This window comes from Rhipicephalus microplus, chromosome 6 (genome assembly GCF_043290135.1).
Source record: "Rhipicephalus microplus isolate Deutch F79 chromosome 6, USDA_Rmic, whole genome shotgun sequence".
NCBI classification, from domain to species: domain Eukaryota; kingdom Metazoa; phylum Arthropoda; class Arachnida; order Ixodida; family Ixodidae; genus Rhipicephalus; species Rhipicephalus microplus.
Window position 1 is genome coordinate 146,594,813 of NC_134705.1, and position 12,224 is coordinate 146,607,036.

The following is a 12,224-nucleotide window of genomic DNA, read 5'->3' on the forward strand; positions in this document are numbered from 1 at the left end:
AGTGCGTGTTCCATCTCTGCAATTCTGTTTTCCATTCTTTTAATCAAGTCTCCCTGTCGCTGAACCAGCGCTGCTAACTCCCTCTCTCGAGTGGTTTCGTTCTGGGAGGCCGTGCTTGACAAGCTCACCTTTTTGTTGGTGTCGCGTGCGCAGCTGTTGGTACTGGATGCTCGTCCACCATCTTGGCCGCCCCCGCGCCCTGGCAATGGCGGGAAGGAACTCGACCGGTCCCTGCTTTTGCTTCTGCCTTCTTTACCCCTCGGTGACCGCTCCGTGGCCCTCGAGGAACGCTTATCGTTGCCAGCTTCGCTCTCTCTTTCGATGCTCTGCTGCCGGCATGTCGGTGGCTTGCGAGCCAGGCGAAACTTGCAGTTCCGGCTCCCTGTGTGATGCGCACCATGGCACACGATGCAGACCGGCGTGCACGTAGGTGGCTCTCCTTCTGGCGGGGCAGGATGGTCCTTCCCGCAACGGTGACATAGGTTGCTCTTCGGACGATAGCAAACGTCCGCTCGATGTCCAACTCGTCTGCAGTTGAAGCAGGTCTCGACTAAATTTCTGTACGGGATCACAGCGTACAGACAGTTCCAGTAAGTAATCTGCCGGGGTATGTGTTTTCCCCCGAACGTAATCTGAATCGCCTTTGACGTTCCCAGAGGTCTCGCGTCCAGAATGTCTATGCCTTCATTCTTCTTCAGGAATCCCGCCCGAACTTCTTCCACTGGGCATCCATCATAAGCATTATAAATCACTCCCCGCACGGAGTTCTCCAATGGCGCCACGAACGCCGAAACCGGCAGGTCACGATCACCCAGCTTGAGCGTCTTCACAGTCGCATATGCCCCACTGCGATTTATGCACGGTGTGCTCACCGTCAACGTGTTGTTTGTGCCATTAACCCGCACAATGTCTTCTTCCGCGGCAATCGCACTCGTTAGACGCGCTGCTGCTCTCAGTGCACATCCGAGTTCTCTCGCTGTCACAACACTCAAGTCCCAGTTCTGGGGCCTGTACACAATCTTGAAATCCGTGGCTGGCAACTTGAGAAACGGTCCGCGTTTCTTCCATACCGGCGCTTTCCCCCGCTTGACTTGCTGCGCTCCGTGCGTCTTGCGCCCGTCGCTGCCGGCCTGCGTCTCGCAAGGCTTACTCTTGGCGTTGTCGCCATGCCGAGTCTTCTTAAATCGGTCCTGTGCCTTCAGCACTGGAGCCCACTCTCCCGCTTCAAAATCTTCGGGTGTTATAGTCTCCCCTTCGACGTAGTACTCCATCTTCAGCCCAACAAGACCCACGGTCACCGGGCGCAAGTCAGACGCCGGGCGACGCGGCCCAGGCCAGGCTTGGCCTAGGAGATAGGCCTAGCCTTGCCACCGCGGGGTTGACAGGAAAATCTCGGAAACTCCAAAAACGGGGACAAACTTGCCTAAACGAGTGGTGTCCGTAGGTACAGGGCAACCTCCTGCAGACGAGCCCACTGACAGCAAGTCCAGAAAAAAGCGCGTCCGCCGATAGTCGGTCACCGGGCCGGAGCTCATGCGAAACACGTCCGCACAGCGTCTCACTCCAGCCACCTCTCTCTGTTCACTTAAGGTTCGCTGCTTCTGTAGTCGCTTAGGCTTAGCCGTGTCAGTCGGGACGGCATTATGCTCTCCCATAGTAGAGTACGATGTACTCTAAATCGTTAAACACTTTTTTCTAAACACACAGCCGGGACGGCTTTCAGCTCTCCCATAGTAGAGTACGAAGTACTCTAAATCGTAAACCACTTTTTCTAAACACTGATCGTTTAGCTGCGGCCTCGTGAAGTGAGAGGCCGACGGGACCGCTTTCAGCTCTCCCGTAGTACCAAGTACAGAATTGCTCCATGTCACACGGGACGGCTATATGCTCTCCCATAGTAGAGGACTATATAAAGCGTTAACCGCTTTTTAGAGCGAAGTTCCTCAAGGCGTGGACTGAGCGTCCCGTCGTAATCGTATGTAGCCACCTCTCGTTAATTTTTCAACTGACCGTAGAGGACGGTGCTTTTACATGTAACGAACTGCGTATACGCTGAAAAATGCAAATGGTACTATTCTAGAGGACGCTAATTGTAGTGCGATAAATAATAAAAATCACAGCATATCCATGGAGTGAATGCTGATGAGTGGGTCAAAGCGTCCGTCATTCCATCCGTGCGTTTGTTCTTGCTTCCATCTATCCGTCCGTCCTATCGTGCGTCCATCTGGCGTCCGTCTCTGCGTTCGTTCATGTGTCCGTCCGCCTTTGCGGTCGTCCATGCGTCCGTCCATTCGCCCTCTAGAGCGTCCATCCGTCCATGCGTCCGTTCCTGCGTTCGTCCATGTGTCCGTTCATCCGTTCGCCTATGCATCCGTCCGTCCGTCAAACAGACCGACGGGTGGACGTGGCCAGCGGATGATTCATGGTTTACCGATAAAAAGTATGATACGCGCAACGCAGTGGCGGCTCGCGCTCGAAGACGGAACCCCGATGTGCGAGCGCGCTAGAAAATAAGAATGACGTCACACAAAGACGCTGGCGACCACGTGTTCGTCGGTGGCGCTGTACGCTAGGGGGTGCGATGTAGTAAAATAATAGCCGTTTTTACGCGCGCGCGCGCATTCAGAAGGTCGGCGGGTGGACAAGGCTGCAGAGTGGCGTGCGCGCAAGGCGGCGGCGGCTCGCGCTCGAAGAAGGAACCCCCGAAGCGCGAGCGCGCGAGGCAGAAGCGTGTCGTGAAGCTGCGCGACGGCGCCGACAAGATCCCGCAGTACGAGAACGCGAGGCCGAAGCGGCGCGGCAGTGGCGTGCGGACCCAGCTTCGCTTCACTTTTTATCATCCACTCCGTGGATATGCTGTCATTTTTTTTCTAGACTCGCAACTGATTTCAATTTTGTTGTGTGCTTGTGGGCGCGTAAATCCTCTGGAACTGGTCCGTAGTGCGAGGGAAACGCTCCGTTTAAACTTTTTTTCGCCGCAGCCGCATCAAGTGTGAAACCCACAGGACGGCTTTACGCTCTCCCATAGTAGAGCACCCAAGTACTCTAAATCGTTAGCAAATTTTTCTAAACACACATACGTTTTACAACGGCCGTGGTTGTACTCTGAAAACTTCAAGCGAATTTTTTTTATACATATCATTTTACCGCCGCGACAGCTACATGCGTCTCGAATACTCTAAATCGTTGACATTTTAATGCGGTGGCGTTAAAAAGCTCGTTTCGCAGAAATTGCGTGTCGGCGTAGTTGGCTGTAAGCGAAAAATAATCTTATCTGTGCCTGAACAGTCGGGAAGGATGCAAATGAAACAAATAAAAAAAATATTCTGTTCTATCGAAAATCGAACTCAGGCCTTATGGCTGGCAAGCTGGTGTTATACCACGGAGCTTATATTGCTAAAAATCACTTTGAAGAAAGAAAAGGCTATATGAATGTCATGTAATGTTAGGGGTCTCCTTAACGTACGGTGAAATATCGCGTGGCAGGAGCGTGGAATTGCGCCAGGCGTCAAAACGCGTGAATTGCCCGATTAGCGGGTGTTTTCGACCCACGCATTACAAGACGTAGTGAGACATATTTTATGAACATCAGCTGCATGCAGTGTGCGGGCCCCACCGTGGTGGTCTATAGTGCCGGGTTGTGGCACTCGACTGCAAGCTTACCCGAGGGTTGCGGGATCGAATCCCGGCTGCGGCGGCTTTATCTTCGACGGAGGCGAAAACGTTTGAGGCACGCGTGTACTTGGGACTTACAGGTGCACGTTAACCCTAGGTGGTCGTAATTTCCGTGGCTCTTCACTAAGACGTCTCTCGTAACAGTATCGTAGTTTTGAAACGTTAAACCCCAGATTAAAAAAAAAAAGTGAGCGGCTGCGTAGGTTTATGCGTATACGGTCGCCGGTGGCCGTGCAGTGGGCCGTTCAATCATTCTATAGGGTAATTTGAGTCGGCCATTGCTACCCGTGCAGTCGTTCGTTTCCTAACGGCATGGTTGAGGCACGCACCGAGCACCAAAGCTACACGAGCAATTGATAAGGCGATGCGCACTGCGGGGACCCCGTTCAGGTTATGGCACTCTATGGACTCTTGAAGGCTATACACCTTTTCACGGGAGAGAAAAAAAAAAAAACACCGTCATGATGGGCTGTCCGCGGGAGTACAAAGGCCAAGGGCGCAGCGTTGCCAGTGCATTTTCGAGGGGACGCGCCAATTTGCAAAGTCCAAGGAGGGCTATGGCGGCGCCCTGGGAGGCGTTTATGAAAAGGTGAATAGGCTCAAGCGTCATCTACAAGTTTTATGGCGCATTTTTTTTTATTCATATCTATTTTTCCTGACCATGGAAGACGAGCGAAGCTATATAATTAGGATATGCGCAACGAGATGCGAGATAATATCGACGGGGTTTTAGTCATCGCCCCGTGAATATACACTGGTAAAATTTAATTGCGCTGAACGCCTTACATCGTCAAAATTGATTGCCTAAACGATTACTCGCGTAACTGAAGAAATTTCATAATCGGCGCTGCAGCGAGACTTGCCCGTTTCTGCGAAAGGCCGAAAATTGCACCCGGCCATTGACCTCGCACTATCAGCGTACGATTGACGCTTAATTGTCACTGAGGCACTATGGGGTTAGACAAAGGCTATTTTGTAGTAATGATCCACCGCTTCGTTAATTGTGACGCCAACGCAGGTAGGAAGCGTCCTGAATATAGCACATGCAGAATCGTGTGGTCTGCGCTCGTTTCATACTGTGCCGGGAGTTGCTATTGAGGTCATATTCGTGACACACACCGTCGCTTTCGTTCGTGAAACAACTCGCACGATTGCCGTGCTCTTGCGGCGTTCGCCGTCGTGTGCCCGGAACGTCTACCGTGTGTGTAAGCCCCTTGGACAAACGGAGAAGTGGTTCCTGGGACGGAGGAGGAAGAGCGTATAATGCAGCCCTTTTCCGCAACCAAGCTTGAAAAAAAAAAAAAAAAAAACTCTTGGTCACCTCATAGGCACTGCATCTTGACCTCAAAGGTAGTGCCGCTTGGAGATTCTGTGTGTTGTTGAACAATAAAAATTCGCAGCTTGCGCATTAATCGGAGTGTCCTGCGCAACGCTGCTGCCAGTGTAAAAACGTTAGCACCCTTCTGCTTCGCATCCACACATGATTCCCTTAAGCGGAAGATGGTGTAGTTTTTTTTTTTACAAAGTTGCATACCGTCGTTTTCTAACTGTACGAAGACAAAACAGTAACAATGGAGTGGAATTAACATGGATATGATCTTTGCAGTATATTGGTGTTTGTTGAGCAGTTTGCAATGACAACGCGACGTTTGAGAAATCGATATGCGTATGTTTTCTAACAACTTATGTCTTTGCACTGCACTGAGGGGACACAGCGAAATTCTGGTTAATGATCGCAGAAGTATATTTATAATCATGCAGAATTGTATGATCTTATATAGTATCGTTCTCGTTAGCCTCTGAATCCTGATAATGCTCTATACAATAAAGAACTGAGAATCCTCTTGATGGTTGTGTTTACCATATTTAGTGAATTATAGGAAGCTATATAAACAGAGCGCTGTGGAACAGGGAACAAATGAGTATTAACAATTAGACATTGTCGCAATCAGAAAGAAATGGGCGGGATAGCTATAGAAATTTGGAACGTCGGCAAGATAACTGCTGGTCGTGAAGATGTAGCAGACTGAGAGAGAGGGGGGGGGGGGTTAGATCAGAATGACATGCAGATGAGGCCGGTCTCAGCTGCTCTGGCCGGGAAATGCATAGAAAAGGGAGCAAAAGAGGTATGAATGACGATGGGAACTGAACACTGGGGCAAATCTATAGGTGTAAATCCAGTGCAGCTATGACAATGTACAGTTCAGTGGCTTGTAGGACGGCTACGCGCAGACATAACTCCGCCGTAAGGTGCCTGAACGGTCGGGAAACCCATTCAGGCAACATAACTCCTCCGTGGATTAAGGCGCCTCGAGCGGCAACAAGCGAAGACCGACGGGATCCTCTCACCCTCTCGCTCACACAGGCGTACCAAATGGTATCTGTGGGCGTACTGTGCCACTGTGCTGGGGTTACGGTCTGGGTGCAATGGTAGAGTGTACTAGAAGTGTTCTAGTACACTGTAGCGATGGTTTGCAATCGTGCTAGAGGACTTTTTTGGATGCCAATGATTTTTGCGCTTGGCCAGTGGTTAGGGCGACGGTCCATCCGCGTTGTCAGCGCGACAACCAGCCGTGAGTGGCGCCGTTGTCGCAAGTGGTGTGCGATAAAAATTGCATAGCCTAAGCACTCTGCTCGCTGCACGGTCCTGCTGTGACAGTGCGACGGACACTTCGTTTTGTGTGGCTGTCTCTCTTCGTGGCAATGCCGACCGCCAGGATAGCCACCATATCCAGGAATATCTGCTGCGTTGTTGGGTGCAGTAACACATACACGAACGATTTTACTGATTTCCAACTAGAGACTATGAACCGAGTCGGCGTGAATGGTGGATCGCACTCTTTCGACGACAAAAGTAAGTTTTGTGAATAGATCGCGTTTTTTTTTTGCATCCATTTTTTTTTCGAGCGAGCATTTATAAACGCTAAATTGTACTACAGCAAAGATGGGTCTAACTGGACACCCGGGCCGTACACCAGAATATGCAGCTGGCACTTCCTAAGAAATGCAAAGTCGAATGAAGAAGCGCACCCAGCCTACAATCCATCGATATTTCCTGGGTGCTACAGATTCACACAGGCATCTCGCTCGTGTGATCGCTATGCTAGGTAAGCAACTGTCTGTGTTTTTTTCTGTTTTCTGTTTGCTGTCAGTTCAGGGGGAAAAATGTGGATATAGCAAGCGTAGGGTTTTCCAAATAGACACTAGAGGGAACTCTGGCGCTAGTGGTTTGGTTCGGACTGTCACGGTGGATGGACGTGTTTTTTTAGCGCTCCCGATCGACTGCGCAGATAAGTTGTTTTGCATGTTTTGAGCTTGTCTTTATAATTATATGGCAACAGTTAGAATCCCTGTAGCACTTATTTTATTGTACGGCTTTTTCGGGGGTCAGTCACTAGGTATTTATTAGTTTGTGTGTGTGTGTTTGATTTTTGTTTTTCTTTTTCTTTTGCCACCCCGTGGGGGAGGTGCACCTACATTGAACACGCAATTTTTTGTAGTAGAGCTTAGACTTTCTCTTTTTTGCGTAGGGCAGGGCTCGAGTTTTGTAATTATCGAGTGAGACAAGTCATAGAACAATTGGTGTCGGAAAGACATGGTTAAAAAGACTTTGAAGTGTTCAGGATGTGGGGTTGGTTTTAAAGTGGACCCAAGTGTAGAAGCGGAAGGAGAAGAGGGTGACGCGAAGTGTAGGCAATGTGAGGTCGAGGAAAAAATGGAGAAAATGATGGTTACCCAGAGTGACATGCTGATGAGAATCATCGAGCTCGAGACTGCGTTGGCGACAGAGCAAGAGAAAACGAGGGCTATGGGAGAAAAGCTGAAGTCCGCCGAGAAAGCGCAAGCCAAGATAAACAGAGGAGCGGCCTACGGAGAGAACAGTAGGGAACCGGCAACCAGAACTGCGGAGAAGAAAGAGCAAGCAAGTTTGGAAAAAACAGGTTCAGCCGGTTCATTTGTCGCAAGGCCCAGCTTCAGCGAAGTAGTGGTGGGGCTGGGAGGGGACAAAGCAGCCGGCGTTACAGGTGCAAGTAACCCCCAGGTGCAGGACGCTCCAGCTGAAAAGTCACAGCATGTGATAAATGCCGGGGACTCGAATTTAAATCGATGCACAGAAGTTGTCAAAAAGAGGGTAAGAGGTGACAAGAGGGTTGCAGTAGGGGCGTTCTTAGGACACAAGCTGGAAGCAGTCATGAGGCAAGCGAGCGCAAAACTCAAAACTACAGCTGATAGACGAAACCTCGTGATAATTTTAGGCGGTTTAAACAATGTCTTAAATGAAGATACAGCAGGACTAGCAACTACACTGGCCAAAGGCGTCGATGACATGCGCGCCACTTCTCCTGAAGTACAGGTAGCGATATGCACAACACCGGAGGTGCCAGTGCGGGATAGCAACCTGCAAAGAGCGGTTATCAACGCAAACCAAGAGATACGGCGGATGACTCGAGAGAAAGGCTGAGGTGGTGGAAATAAACAGAGAGGTGCATAGGTGGGATGGTTTTCAACAAGACAGAATTCACTTCGATGGGCGGCTAGGTCATGAGGTGGGTTGGCGACTTGCAGGACGCGCAGTAGCTTTTTTGGGGGTCAAGCGGGCCCTTTGGGGTGCAGGATAGCTAGTAAAGAGGAAGACAACCAGCGAGACTCTTCGACAGGTGGTATGGACAGATACGATTCCAAAGTGGCACCAGTATCTAAGATAGGTAGAGTCCAGGGCAGAAATAAACGAAGCCACGAGCGCCGAGCCATTTCAGACATAGGGTAAATTAACATACATGGCGGTAGGAACAAGCTGAAGTGGGAAGAGATAGAAGAACAGCTAAGGGAGGAGAGGCCAATGGTATACGGTTTTGTAGAAGCACATCTCAGGGACATGGAAGAACCTCCTAACACTGCGGACTACGTGTGGGAATATTGTAATAGAACACAAGGCAGCAGAAAGGGGGGTGGTATTGGGGCATTCATTTATAAAAGTACAGACTGGCAAAGGGTCAAGCAGGAGTGCAAGGAACATTTACGGCTAAAAGGAAAAGTGGCAGGGCAAATGACACTCCTTGGTTTCGTGTACTTGTGGACGGGAGCAAAGGCCAGAGAGGAAGACCAGGCAATGGTAGAGTGTATATCAAAGGACATTCAGGAATTAGGAGGAGAGTGCAAGATAATTATACTAGGAGATATGAATGCGTACATAGAAAATATAAATGGGTATACCGACTCGACAGGCAAAATCATCATGGATATGTGTGAAAGGCTGGATTTGATCATTTGCAACAGTACTGGGAAGTGTGAAGGGCAAATAACATAGGAGGTAGGAAGGCTGCAGTCGATGATAGATTACGCACTGATGTCACATAGGATGTATGATAAGCTCAGGAAAACGCACATAGATGAAGGTGGCTCCAGAAGTCTGGGTAGTGATCAAAAACATATCAAGCTAAGTTTTGGAAGAGCAGTGAAAGTGGGAAGGAGACAAGATGAGCAACTACAGGAAAATTTTTATTCAGAAAGGCAAATTGAAATAGCCACTAAACAAATTGAGAAAGTAATCACTGAGGATAATAAAACAGTGTGGACATACACGAATCTAATTAGACTGTTTGAGCTAGAGCTTGCTAAGGCACGTGATAAGTCACCCCGGAAAAGAAGACACAAACACAAAAGTTGGTGGGATGAGGAAGGTAAAAAGAGAGCCATAGCAACACGTCAGCAAGCCTCTAGGGAACACAGTCATGCTAAGCAGCGGGGTGAACCGACAGATGATGTTGAAAGAAAATGGGAACCTTTCTAAACTGTAGAAGGGATGCATCCCTTCTGATCAATGAAAAGATTAGAAGAAAGGGAGCCCAGTGGCTGGCAGAAGTACATAAAAAAGATAGAAAGACAGCTGTGAAATTTCGGAACCATCTAAACTCCCTAAGAAATGAGACGAGCCTAGAGCAGAGGTTTATAACTACAGCTCAAGGTGCTAGGCTAGACGTGGACGAAGCTATTGAATATATAAGAACAAGGGTGACAGAAAAATTTCAACACAGAAGTGCTTTATGCACCATAAAAGACAAGGATGAATCAAGTGGCGCAGTGGCTCCATTTTCAAAACAAGAGTGGGAAAGGGCTGAGAAAAGGATTCCTAGTAGTACATCAACAGGCCCAGATGGCATTCCAATTACGCTAATAAAGGCATTAGGTTCGAAGTCTAAGCAGGCTTTGAAAGAGGCAGTGAGCAAAATAATAGTCGATGGAGAAGTTCCCGATGGATGGGAACTTAGCAGGATGAGCATGATCTCTAAAGGAAAGCGGGACAAAGCTGACATAAACAAATACCGTCCTATAACAGTGACATCAGTGGTCTACAGGCTGGCGATGGAGATTATAAAGGAAAGACTGCAGGCATGGATAGAGGATGAGGGGGTGCTTGGGGAACTGCAGAATGGTTTCCGAAACACAGGAGGTTGGAACACAATCTGTTCTCGCTGACGCAGTGCATCGAAATAGCAGAAAAGGAAGACGGGCCCCTATGGCTAGCATTTTTGGATATCAAGGGAGCGTACGATAGCGTGGTTCAAGGGGAATTGTGGGGAATACTGGGCACACTAGACGGGGAAGATGTAGTCACTAATTTTTTTAAAGGAGATCTATAAAAGTAACAATGTAGTTATGAAGTGGGAAAAACAGGTATCTAAGCCCACAGAGGTGAAACGGGGGCTTAGGCAGGGGTGTTTCTCCGTCATCCTTGTTATTCATGATGTACCTACAAGGATTAGAGGCCAAATTAGAGGGAAGTGGACTGGGCTTCAACCTCTCTTTCGTCAAACAAGGAAAACTCATTGAACAGGCACTACCAGCATTGATGTACGCAGATGATATAGTGCCAATGGCCGACAACAAGGAATATTTGATTGATGGACATCTCGGTAATGAAGGAGATAGGTTAGATTTCAGATTCAGTAAGAAGAAATCAGCAGTAATGATTTTTAATGAAGGTATAGTTAGCTTAGGATACTGGAGGTCACGCTGTAGATAACAGATAAATACAAATATCTGGGTGTATGGATACGCAATGGGACCGAGTACCTAAGGGAACACGAAATATACTTAACCACTAAAGGTAACAGGAATGCAAAGGTGATGAAAAATAAGGCACTGTGGAATTAAAATAGGTATGATGTTGTGAGACGAATATGGAAAGGGCTCATGGTTCCTGGTCTGACTTTCGGCAATGCGGTCTTGTGCATGAGATCAGAAGGTCAAGCAAGATTAGAAATTAAGCAACGTGGAATAGGTATTTATTTAGTTATTTATTTATTTACATTTCACCTACATCGCTGTGAGGCATTACGTAGGGGAGGTACACATAATAATTTGACTACATAGTTTTCTATCGAAACAATAGATTCAACAAATAAAACAGCACTCAAAATATTTTAAGAGAAGAAAAAAAAACACTCAAATATTGGTTAGTGAAAACAACGTCGCAGTCATGCATTTGTAAACACCCACACGCTTCAAGACAGCTAACCATTCTTAGTGGTAGTGATATTGTAGAAGTTGTTACAATGAAGAAAAAAAGGATTCATTACCAGTTTCATTGACGAGATCATCCGGTAGACGATTCCATTCCTGTATTGTTCTTACGAAAAAAGAACTACCGAAAGCGTGGGTTTTGTTACGGTATTCTAATATTTTTTGTGAATGGTCTCGACGATTAGAGACATAGGTTGGTGTGAACAGATAATCAAGAGGGTTAATGGCATTTTCATTATAATATATACAATGAAAAAATTTAAGCCTGAGTTTCTGCCTCCTTACCACCAGTGTCTCCCATTTCAATGCTCGTTTCATTTCTATGACGCTTGCAAAGGAATTATAGTTGTTGCTAACTAATCTGGCTGCTTGGTTTTGAACTTTTTTCAATGCGCCAATCAAGTATTGCTGATGGGGATCCCAGATTACGCAAGCATACTCTAGAATAGGTCTTACATACGTCAGATAAATGGTTTGTTTCACGGTCTGTGAAGCTCGCCTAAAATTTCTGTGTATGAAGTATAGCATCCGGCTTGCCTTGGTCACAGTTGTGTCAATGTGTTTATTCCACTTGAAATTGTCGGAAAAATAGACGCCCAGGTACTTACAATAGGATTCATTGCTAATTATTGAATTATTTATTTCGTATGTTGTGTCTAGTTTACTAATCCGGTTGGTGAATGATACGCAGCAACATTTACGGACGTTTAGACTCATTTTCCATTTTTGGCACCATGTTGATATTCGGTACAGCTCATGCTGCAGAATTTCAGCATCCTTGTGCGATTTAATCACTCTAAACACTACACAATCATCTGCGAATAACTTGATGTGAGAGGTAATACCATCGACTATGCTATTAATGTAAATCAGGAAAAGCAAAGGTCATAATACGCTCCCCTGTGGTACACCGGATGTAACGGTTACCGGAGATGATTTTGATTCGTTAAGCACTACGTGCTGCTGTCGATCGTTTAGATAGTTATTTACCCAATTGATAACTTTAAGGTTTGTGTTTGCAGAGA

General features: G+C 47.4%; 1 protein-coding gene across 9 annotated transcripts in view; it reads left to right on the forward strand.

The window, feature by feature from the left end:
- Positions 1-12,224, forward strand: part of Gnpnat (glucosamine 6-phosphate N-acetyltransferase) — a 72,881-nt gene that overhangs the window by 18,391 nt on the left and 42,266 nt on the right. The window contains exon 1 of one of the 9 annotated variants that reach the window (XM_075866828.1): positions 6,609-6,782. The exons of 6 other annotated variants lie outside the window; for them this stretch is intronic. In XM_075866828.1, the coding sequence (XP_075722943.1) occupies positions 6,680-6,782 (103 nt within the window). In that variant the 5' untranslated portion in view covers positions 6,609-6,679. Of the gene's footprint in view, positions 1-6,608; positions 6,783-12,224 lie in introns of those variants that run through there. 2 more of the 9 variants (XM_075866824.1, XM_075866831.1) reach the window with 2 other exon arrangements.